At 49.5% G+C, this 11,739-nt stretch overlaps 1 protein-coding gene across 1 annotated transcript in view; it reads left to right on the top strand.

Annotated features, from left to right (window-relative positions):
- Nucleotides 1–11,236, top strand: part of NLE1 (notchless homolog 1) — a 53,004-nt gene extending 41,768 nt beyond the window's left edge. The window contains exons 11-13 of the mRNA XM_075334178.1: nucleotides 2,542–2,701; nucleotides 3,419–3,489; nucleotides 10,165–11,236. Of these exons, the coding sequence (XP_075190293.1) occupies nucleotides 2,542–2,701; nucleotides 3,419–3,489; nucleotides 10,165–10,177 (244 nt within the window). The 3' untranslated portion in view covers nucleotides 10,178–11,236. The remainder of the gene's footprint in view (nucleotides 1–2,541; nucleotides 2,702–3,418; nucleotides 3,490–10,164) is intronic.
- The last annotated feature ends 503 nt before the right edge of the window (nucleotides 11,237–11,739 follow it).

The following is an 11,739-nucleotide window of genomic DNA, read 5'->3' on the forward strand; positions in this document are numbered from 1 at the left end:
CGTCACTTCAGTGGTGGCTCCTTCCCAGCTCTCTGTCGCAGGGAAAATCCTTCCTACCCCCCACCTGGGCTGTGGTCACCACGGACGCGAGCCTGTCAGGGTGGGGGGCGGTTTTTCTTCACCACAGGGCTCAGGGAACCTGGACTCCGATAGAGTCATCCCTTCAGATCAATATTCTGGAGATAAGGGCAGTGTATCTAGCCCTATTGGCCTTTCATCGGTGGCTGGAGGGCAGGCAGATCCGGATCCAGTCGGACAACGCCACTGCCGTCGCATACATCAACCACCAAGGCGGCACTCGCAGTCGTCAAGCCTTCCAGGAAGTCCGACGGATTCTGCAGTGGGTGGAAGCCACAGCTTCCACCATCTCCGCAGTTCACATCCCGGGCGTAGAAAACCGAGAAGCAGATTTTCTCAGTCGACAGGGCATGGAAGCGGGGGAATGGTCTCTTCACCCAGACGTGTTTCGAGAGATCTGTCGCCGCTGGGGAATGCCGGACGTCGATCTCATGGCGTCACGGCACAACAAGAAAGTCCCGGCATTCATGGCCCGGTCTCAAGATCACAGAGCTCTGGCGGCGGACGCATTAGTTCAGGATTGGTCGCAGTTTCGACTGCCCTATGTATTTCCTCCTCTGGCGATGCTGCCCAGAGTGCTGCGCAAAATCAGGTCCGACTGTCGTCGCGCCATTCTCGTCGCCCCAGATTGGCCGAGGCGGTCGTGGTACCCGGATCTGTGGCATCTCACGGTGGGTCAACCGTGGGCGCTCCCAGACCGCCCAGACTTGCTGTCACAAGGGCCGTTTTTCCATCTGAATTCTGCGGCCCTCAACCTGACTGTGTGGCTATTGAGTCCTGGCTCCTAGCGTCCTCAGGGTTATCTCAAGATGTCATTGCCACTATGAGACAGGCCAGGAAACCAACGTCCGCCAAGATCTATCACAGGTCTTGGAGGATCTTCTTATCCTGGTGCTCTGATAATGGTTTTACTCCCTGGCCCTTTGCCTTACCCACTTTTCTTTCATTCCTTCAATCCGGAATGGACAAGGGTTTGTCTCTAGGCTCTCTCAAGGGTCAAGTATCGGCGCTATCCGTATTTTTTCAAAAGCGTCTAGCCAGGCTTCCGCAGGTCCGCACGTTCCTGCAGGGAGTTTGCCACATAGTCCCACCTTACAAGCGTCCGCTGGAACCCTGGGACCTTAACAGGGTGCTAATGGCTCTTCAGAAACCACCTTTCGAGCCGCTGCGGGATGTCTCTTTATCACGTCTTTCGCAGAAGGTGGCATTTCTAGTGGCAGTTACATCGCTCCGTAGAGTGTCGGAGCTGGCAGCGCTGTCATGCAAAGCCCCCTTCCTGGTTTTTCACCAGGATAAGGTGGTTCTGCGTCCGGTCCCGGAATTTCTCCCTAAGGTGGTATCCCCTTTTCATCTCAATCAGGATATCTCCTTACCTTCATTTTGCCCTCATCCAATTCACCAATGTGAAAAGGATTTGCACTCATTAGATCTGGTGAGAGCACTCCGACTCTACGTGTCTCGCACGGCGCCCTTGCGCCGTTCAGATGCCCTCTTTGTCCTTGTCGCTGGCCAGCGTAAGGGTTCGCAGGCTTCCAAGTCAACCTTGGCTCGGTGGATCAAGGAACCGATTCTTGAAGCCTACCGTTCTTCTGGGCTTCCGCTTCCTTTGGGGCTGAAAGCCCATTCTACCAGAGCCGTGGGTGCGTCCTGGGCATTGCGGCACCGGGCTACGACTCAGCAGGTGTGTCAGGCAGCTACCTGGTCTAGTCTGTACCCTTTCACGAAACACTATCAGGTGCATACCTATGCTTCGGCAGACTCCAGTCTAGGTAGGCTAGTCCTTCAGGCTGCGGTTGCCCACCTGTAAGAGGGGGTCGTTTTTCGACTCTTTTTTTTATCGAGGTATTCTTTTACCCACCCAGGGACTGCTTTTGGACGTCCCAATTGTCTGGGTCTCCCAATGGAACGACAAAGAAGAAGGGAATTTTGTTTACTTACCGTAAATTCCTTTTCTTCTAGCTCCTATTGGGAGACCCAGCACCCGCCCCTGTTCCCTTCGGGCTGTTTGTTCTTTTGTGTACACATGTTGTTCATGTTCAATGGTTCTTTTGGTTCATGGTTTCAGTTCTCCGAACATCCTTCGGATTGAATTTACCTTAGACCAATTTATAAGTTTCCTCCTTCCTGCTTTTGCACCAAAACTGAGGAGCCCGTGATGCACGGGAGGGTGTATAGGCAGAGGGGAGGGGTTACACTTTTTAAAGTGTAATACTTTGTGTGGCCTCCGGAGGCAGAAGCTATACACCCAATTGTCTGGGTCTCCCAATAGGAGCTAGAAGAAAAGGAATTTACGGTAAGTAAACAAAATTCCCTTCTTTCCTCCATTGCTGTAGTTTACTGAACATTTTGAAGTATAATTAACCTGCAAAGAAAATAACGTGAAAATTTTAGTGTTGGCCATAAAAATGTTAAGGTTTATATATACTCATGTAGAGTAATGCTATGTATTTTCTTGCAATGCAGGTACTTGGCTTCCTTGCGTGGTCATGTCTCTGCCGTGTATCAGATCGCTTGGTCTGCAGATAGTCGGCTTTTAGTTAGTGGAAGCAGTGACAGCACACTTAAAGTTTGGGATGCTAAGACAATGAAGTTGTTTGTGGACCTACCTGGACATGCAGATGAGGTATGACACCCACGTATGAAGTGTTTATTTTTCTTCTTTCCTTGTTTTTATGCCCATGTGCACTTTAGCATTTTGTCAGTAATGCATCTAAAATAAAGCGTAAAGCGAATTCTGCAAATAGGCTTGAGTAAAATGACATTGTGCACATGACTTGCATGCTTACGTGTGCCAAGGATTTCTGCTCCATGCAAACACAATAGAAACAAACACTTCCTATAGTGTAATCCTGCCTTCCATACACTACATTACAATATAGTCATCCAAACTTGTCGATGTTGCTGGGACTAGACAATTATCTTATGTGTATGGTGGCTTTCTGAATCGTGTACGCAGGAAAAAATTACTCCCTTCTCCCCATTATGAACACATGAATACTCTGTCAAACCAAGTGTGTATGGCAAGGAATAGATACCATTTAAATGAGCACTCAGCCGACAACTACAGAAAGTGTATGGGGAACCGTTATCCAAATCTATCATCTTTTTATAAAAGCTCCACTCCACTGTTCTTTGTTTTTGTGGGGGGGTTTCAGCCCTGGAGTGGTGCTTTTTAACCCAAGGTCCCTGCTCCTAGTGTTAATACTCAGTGTCGTTTCATGAACATAACCTCTGACTGGCCAGTAGTCAGAAATTATGTCATAAACGCTCAATGCAAGCCATTGATAAAAATATTTATTCAATAAAAAACACACTTTATCATTGTAATGTCTCTCTTTAGGTCTATGCTGTTGACTGGAGCCCGGATGGACAGAGAGTAGCTAGTGGCGGAAAGGATAAATGCTTAAGGATGTAAGTTTTGCAATATTTCTCTCATCTATTTAGCTACTGAGATATCCTGCATCGGGATGTGAGCAAACCTGATGATAGTGTGTTCTTCGGGGCCCATCAAAACGCGTGCATAGCCATCCGGTATCTTCTATGGTTCCAAGCATTAGAATGTGACACGTGCACACCTATGGAAAACTGGCTTCTACCGATGCAACGTCGTCAGCCTGCTCACCTCCTGATGGGGAAGTGACCTACACTGGAAACCCTTTTAAGCAGCGAACATAAATTAACTTTCCACTAGTCACTGTAGTTTATTAGCTTCCAATTGAGATGTTTTTTTAGCCACTTTTGATGTTATCACCAAGTAGAAAGAAAAATCTATTAATAAAGCTTATTTCTTTGTCGCTCCATTGGGAGACCCAGACAATTGGGTGTATAGCTTCTGCCTCCGGAGGCCACACAAAGTATTACACTTAAAAGTGTAAACCCCTCCCCTCTGCCTATACACCCCCCCGTGCATCACGGGCTCCTCAGTTTTTATGCTTTGTGTTGAAGGAGGCACACATGCACGCAAGCTCCACAATTTAGTCAGCAGCAGCTGCTGACTATATCGGATGGAAGAAAAGAGGGCCCATAACAGGGCCCCCGGCATGCTCCCTTCTCACCCCACTCTGGTCGGCGGTGCTGTTAAGGTTGAGGTACCCATTGCGGGTACACAGGCAGGAGCCACATGCCGTTTTCCTTCCCCATCCCTTAGGGGCTCTGGGTGAAGTGGGATCCTAACCGGTCACCAGGCACTGGGACCGTGCTCCCTCCGCAGCCCCTGGGGGAATCTGCTGGACAGGAGACCGGGTATCGTCAGGGACAGGCCCTGCTCCTCTGAGGTACTCTGTGTCCCCTTGGGGACGGCGCATAGAGCGCCTGTCTAATGGACGCTGCAGCAGCTGCTAGTTGTGTTTGTGCGCCGGGACTACCGCGCTGACCGCGCTTGTTTGCCGGCCGCGCTTATAACTTTAGTCCCCGGCTTTTGCGGCCTAGTACCGCATATTCCCGCCCCCAGGCCTGCCAGTCAGGGGTAAGGGCGGGACGCTGCACTGGACGTCAGCGCTGAGGGCTGGAGCATACTTAGTATCCTCCTCCCCCCTCACTGAGCACCGTGGGGCACCAGATTCCCGCACTTTCTAAGGCACGCCCACGGCTCCCTCCTCCTCTCAGAACGCTGGCAGCCATTCCTATCAGCACTTCTGACGCTGGAGAACTTCAGAGACGAGCTCCACAGCTCTGGGAGGCCCAGGCAGGGAATCTGGTGGTCACACAACCGCTGAGGGCGGTCGGTAAGCAGCACCTGTTACTAGGTGCTTGCCCCCCTAGGTGCCGAAGTGTATATTTATATGCTTATATTGTATACATTTACTCTGTACGGCCGCACTATTGCTTTGGCTATATACCCTCTCTGATTGCTCTAAGAGGAGACAACAGCATGTCGTCCGCAAAAAGCAAGGGTGCCAAGGCACAGGCTTACTTTGCAACCTGTACCTCATGTGCGGCTATGCTACCTGCAGGTTCCACCTACCCTCATTGTGTGCAATGCTCGGCCCCTGTGACACTCACTCAGCCGGAGCCTCTGCCACTGGTGGGACCCTCGGCCCAGGTGGAACCACCTGCTGCCACTGTCCAGGTGACAGGGACAGAGTTTGCAGTATTCGCTGACAAACTTTCTGAGTCTATGGATAAATGGTCTGCTAAGATACTAGAAGCTTTGCAGTCCAGACCTGTAACACAGGCCCCGGGCACTGTTGAACCTTTTCCCTCAGACCCCCCTCGGTCGGCGCAGCAAAGCGCTCCTGGGGCGACTCATAGGTCCCACGGTGAGGACTCCGACACGGACCGCAGTCCCAGACCGGCTAAGCGGGCTCGCCGGGAGCTTCCCTCGACTTCATCACACTGTTCAGGGTCTCAGCATGAGGACTCTCTGGATGATGAAGCGGAGGTGGCAGATCAGGGCTCTGATTCTGACGCCGCTCTCAACCTTGATACACCTGAAGGGGACGCCATAGTAAACGACCTTATAGCGTCCATCAATCAGGTGTTGGATCTTTCTCCTCCAACTCCTCAGATTGAGGAGTCAGCTTCTCAGCAGGAGAAATTCCATTTTAGGTTTCCCAAACGTACACGGAGTGCGTTTCTTGATCACTCAGACTTCAGAGATACAGTCCAGAAACACCGAGCTTTTCCAGATAAGCGCTTTACTAAGCGCCCTAATGATACACGTTATCCCTTCCCCCCTGACGTAGTCAAGGGTTGGGCTCAGTGTCCCAAGGTGGATCCTCCAATCTCTAGACTGGCGGCTAGATCCATAGTTGCAGTGGCAGACGGTGCATCACTCAAAGATGCCACTGACAGGCAGATAGAGCTCCTGATGAAATCCATCTATGAAGCTATCGGCGCCTCCTTTGCTCCGGCATTCGCAGCCGTATGGGCACTCCAAGCTATCTCGGCTTGTCAGTCTGAGATTAATGCAGTCACACGTGCCTCTACTCCGCAGGTTGTGTCCTTAACCTCTCAGGCGTTGGCATTTGCGTCCTACGCCATGAATGCTGTCCTGGACTCTGCGAGCCGTACGGCGGTAGCATCCGCCAATTCGGTGGCAGTCCGCAGGGCCATGTGGCTACGTGAATGGAAGGCAGACTCTGCTTCCAAAAAGTTCTTAACCGGTTTGCCATTTTCTGGCGACCGCCTGTTTGGCGAGCAATTGGATGAAATCATTAAACAATCCAAGGGAAAGGACTCGTCCTTACCCCAGTCCAAACCAAACAGACCTCAACAACGGAAGGTACAATCGAGGTTTCGGTCCTTTCGGCCCGCAGCCAGGTCTCAATTCTCCTCGTCCAACAGGCCACAGAAGGGTCAAAGGAACTCTGATTCATGGCTGTCTAAGTCACGTCCTAAAAAGACCGCCGTAGGAACCGCTCCCAAAGCGGCCTCCTCATGACTTTCGGCCTCCCCAAACCGCATCCTCGGTCGGTGGCAGGCTCTCCCGCTTCTGCGACGCCTGGTTGCCACATGTCCAAGACCGATGGGTGAGAGACATTCTGTCTCACGGTTACAGGATAGAGTTCCGCTCTCGTCCTCCGACTCGTTTCTTCAGAACATCTCCTCCCCCGAGCGAGCCGATGCTCTTCTTCAGGCAGTGAGCACTCTGAAGGCAGAAGGAGTGGTGATCCCTGTTCCCCTTCAGCAATGGGGTCACGGTTTTTACTCCAACTTGTTTGTGGTGCCAAAAAAGGACGGATCTTTCCGTCCTGTTCTGGACCTCAAACTGCTCAACAGACACGTGAAAACAAGGCGGTTCCGGATGGAATCTCTCCGCTCCGTCATCGCCTCGATGTCCCAAGGAGACTTCCTAGCATCAATCGACATCAGGGATGCTTATCTCCACGTGCCGATTGCACCAGAGCATCAGCGCTTCCTGCGTTTCGCCATCGGGGACGAACACCTTCAGTTCGTGGCACTGCCTTTCGGCCTGGCGACAGCCCCACGGGTCTTCACCAAGGTCATGGCATCCGTGGTGGCGGTCCTACACTCTCAGGGACACTCGGTGATCCCTTACTTAGACGATCTCCTTGTCAAGGCCCCCTCTCGGGTGGCATGCCAACACAGCCTGAACATTGCTCTGGAGACTCTCCAGAGATTCGGGTGGATCATCAATTTCCCAAAGTCAAAATTGACACCAACCCAATCGCTGACATATCTCGGGATGGAGTTTCATACTCTCTCAGCGATAGTGAAACTTCCACTGGACAAACAGCGTTCACTATGGACAGGGGTGCAATCTCTCCTTCGAGCCCAGTCGCACCCCTTGAGGCGCCTCATGCACTTCCTAGGGAAGATGGTGACCGCAATGGAGGCAGTTCCATTTGCGCAGTTTCATCTGCGTCCACTTCAATGGGACATTCTCCGCAAATGGGACAGGAAGTCGACGTCCCTCGACAGGAACGTCTCCCTTTCTCGGGCAGCCAAGGCCTCCCTTCAGTGGTGGCTTCTTCCCACTTGTTTGTCGAAGGGGAAATCATTCCTACCCCCATCCTGGGCTGTGGTCACGACGGACGCGAGTCTGTCAGGGTGGGGAGCGGTCTTCCTCCACCACAGGGCTCAGGGTACCTGGAGTCAGCCAGAGTCCTCCCTTCAGATCAATGTTCTGGAGATAAGGGCAGTGTATCTAGCCCTAAAGGCGTTCCAGCCGTGGCTGGAAGGCAGGCAGATCCGAATTCAGTCGGACAACGCCACGGCGGTGGCATACATCAACCACCAAGGCGGCACACGCAGTCGGCAAGCCTTCCAGGAAGTTCGGCGGATTCTGCTGTGGGTGGAAGCCACAGCCTCCACCATCTCCGCAGTTCACATCCCGGGCGTAGAAAACTGGGAAGCAGACTTTCTCAATCGCCAGGGCATGGACGCAGGGGAATGGTCTCTTCACCCGGACGTGTTTCAAGAGATCTGTTGCCGCTGGGGGAAGCCGGACGTCGACCTAATGGCGTCCCGGCACAACAACAAGGTCCCGGCATTCATGGCACGGTCTCAAGATCACAGAGCTCTGGCGGCAGACGCATTAGTTCAGGATTGGTCGCAGTTTCGGCTGCCTTATGTATTTCCTCCTCTGGCACTGCTGCCCAGAGTATTACGCAAGATCAGGTCCGACTGCCGCCGCGCCATCCTCATCGCCCCAGACTGGCCGAGGAGGTCGTGGTACCCGGATCTGTGGCATCTCACGGTGGGTCAACCGTGGGCACTACCAGACCGTCCAGACTTACTGTCTCAAGGGCCATTTTTCCATCTGAATTCTGCGGCCCTCAACCTGACTGTGTGGCCATTGAGTCCTGGATCCTAGCGCCTTCAGGATTATCTCAAGAGGTCATTGCCACTATGAGACAGGCCAGGAAACCAACATCCGCCAAGATCTACCACAGGACGTGGAGGATCTTCTTATCCTGGTGCTCTGATCAGGGTTTTACTCCCTGGCCATTTGCCTTGCCCACTTTTCTGTCCTTCCTTCAATCCGGAATGGAAAAGGGTTTGTCTCTCGGCTCTCTTAAGGCACAAGTCTCGGCGCGCTCTGTGTTTTTTCAAAAGCGTCTAGCCAGGCTTCCACAGGTACGCACGTTCCTGCAGGGGGTTTGCCACATAGTCCCTCCTTACAAGCGTCCGTTAGAACCCTGGGATCTGAACAGGGTGCTAACGGCTCTTCAGAAACCACCTTTTGAGCCAATGAGAGATATTTCTCTTTCACGCCTTTCGCAGAAGGTGGTCTTCCTAGTGGCAGTCACATCACTTCGGAGAGTGTCTGAGCTAGCTGCACTGTCATGCAAAGCCCCCTTCCTGGTGTTTCACCAGGACAAGGTGGTTCTGCGTCCGGTTCCGGAATTTCTCCCTAAGGTGGTATCCCCTTTTCATCTCAATCAGGATATCTCCTTACCTTCTTTTTGCCCTCATCCAGTTCACTAATGTGAAAAGGATTTGCACTTGTTAGATCTTGTGAGAGCACTTAGACTCTACATTTCTCGTACGGCGCCCCTGCGCCGCTCGGATGCGCTCTTTGTCCTTGTCGCTGGCCAGCGTAAAGGGTCGCAGGCTTCCAAGTCAACCTTGGCTCGGTGGATCAAGGAACCAATTCTTGAAGCCTACCGTTCTTCTGGGCTTCAGGGCTGAAAGCCCATTCTACCAGAGCCGTGGGTGCGTCCTGGGCATTGCGGCACCAGGCTACGGCTCAGCAGGTGTGTCAGGCGGCTACCTGGTCGAGTCTGCACACTTTCACGAAACACTATCAGGTGCATACCTACGCTTCGGCAGATGCCAGCCTAGGTAGGCGAGTCCTTCAGGCGGCGGTTGCCCACCTGTAGGAAGGGGCCGTTTTACGGCTCTATTACCGAGGTATTCTTTTACCCACCCAGGGACTGCTTTTGGACGTCCCAATTGTCTGGGTCTCCCAATGGAGCGACAAAGAAGAAGGGAATTTTGTTTACTTACCGTAAATTCCTTTTCTTCTAGCTCCTATTGGGAGACCCAGCACCCGCCCCTGTTCCCTTCGGGCTGTTGTTCTTTTGTGTACACATGTTGTTCATGTTGAATTGTTCTGGGTTCATGGTTTTCAGTTCTCCGAACATCCTTCGGATTGAATTTACCTTAGACCAATTTATAAGTTTCCTCCTTCCTGCTTTTGCACCAAAACTGAGGAGCCCGTGATGCACTGGGGGGTGTATAGGCAGAGGGGAGGGGTTTACACTTTTAAGTGTAATACTTTGTGTGGCCTCCGGAGGCAGAAGCTATACACCCAATTGTCTGGGTCTCCCAATAGGAGCTAGAAGAAAAGGAATTTACGGTAAGTAAACAAAATTCCCTTCATTGATTCCATTTTAATCATAATCAGACATTTTTTAAACACATCTGCTGCATTAGACTCTTCCTTTCCTTTACCCAAAAATAATTTCCCTTTTAGAAGAATAAATTGCACTAAATTGATGCATCCCATAAGAATATGCTGCATATGAAGAGGAAATAGAAGTGTAACATAGTTTATATTTTAGTTTTTGATTAGCTATCATTTCCTAAAATAAAACACAACAATCTGATTTTTCCCTCCACAACATACAGTCCACAATATTTAATATGTTAATGTATTTATTTATTTTTCCACTATAGATGGAGGCGGTGAGTCCAGCAAGATATTGACATGGCTTGGAGAAATAATTTGATATTTTTCCTTATAAAGCTGAACATTCATGCAAGTGGTCTATAACCGCTTAACCAAAAGACAATACCCTATGCAACAAGGACTGGTAGACCCATCACCTTGGCATCACGTACATGTAATGTGTATTTATACATGTAAATGTGTAATTTACACCAGAAAGCACTTAATTAACATCAACATTTCCTCAAAAGGAGTAAGAACATGAATACACCTAGTGAAATGTGCTGCTATTCCGCTGAATTTATGGCCAGCAGTCGAGGCATTGTCCATAATAAAAACCTATCTGATGCTGTGTTTCTGGAATGCTTTATGTGCTTAAGAGGAACAAGATTGAAATTGTCTGCCACTCAAGTTCTGATAAACTTTCTCAGCGACTGAACTGGAGCTGCCAAGTACGGTAATAATTATTGAGACTTGGAAGATGGGGGAAAAAATCATTTTAAAGGGTCACTGTCATTAAAAAAAAAAAAAAAAATAAGTGACATGTATTCGAGTACAACGACTCACGGCTGATGAAGGAGCTGCAAGAGCTGCTCAACTACATTGACTATTGAGTGGGTAGACCCTTTTTAATTAATTTAGGGTGCTTTATACTTTGGCGCCCCCTTCCTACTATTCAAGCACAGTATGGAAAGGATTACAATTGAATACTCCTATATCCACTAGTGTCTTAAAAGCTTATATTTGTACTAAAGGAACTGTTTTTCCATTAGTTTGTCTGCTCACATTAGTGATTAAGCCCATATAATTTTCAACTCTTGTGTTTTTGAATATGTAGAAATATACCGCGCTCCAGGCAAAATTGATAAAGGCTGTAAAAGCTTTATTTTTTAACATATCAACATTTCAAGCTTCCTCAGGACTCCCTCTATTCATTTCATGAATAAAGAGATTCGGCTATTATCACTTTGAAATCAAGCTTGTCAGATTTTTTTTTACATAAATTGTGCTGTGGAGTTTCTTGGGTTGCTGCCACACATTGGTTGTACCAAACCTAGTATACTAATAAAAAATCTGCTGCGCTGCTGATATATATATTTTTTTTTATATGAGTAAATAATATTCGAACAGCATTTCATGTGTATGTTTGTTTGAAAGATGTACAGTCCAACAGGTGCAGGAAAAATTATGCAACCCTTTGAAATTGCAGGTATGATTCTGGTAGATACAGGTCCTTAAAGTGAACCAATCCCCAGGATTTTTGTATATAACCTAAAGCTAGAGCTATACTAGCACTATGAGGCTGATTCTCTACATACCAGTAGTGGTCAGCTCAATATATAGGTTTTGAAATCCAAGAAAGTAAAGTTTATAAAATCATCAGCTTCTTGAGTGACAGCAGCGGAGGATCAGATAATATCTGGGGGGGGTATTCATACTTATGCTAATTCTAACAGAGGGAGGGGATAAGTATTATACTATCAATTTACTTTTTCACTTGCAGGACCTGTGTGAGGTCATATCCATGTGACCAGAAGGGGCGGGGCCTCAGCCAACAGAAAAATGTTGTTCCCTGTTATCAG

The sequence above is a fragment of the Anomaloglossus baeobatrachus genome, chromosome 2 (genome assembly GCF_048569485.1).
Source record: "Anomaloglossus baeobatrachus isolate aAnoBae1 chromosome 2, aAnoBae1.hap1, whole genome shotgun sequence".
NCBI classification, from domain to species: domain Eukaryota; kingdom Metazoa; phylum Chordata; class Amphibia; order Anura; family Aromobatidae; genus Anomaloglossus; species Anomaloglossus baeobatrachus.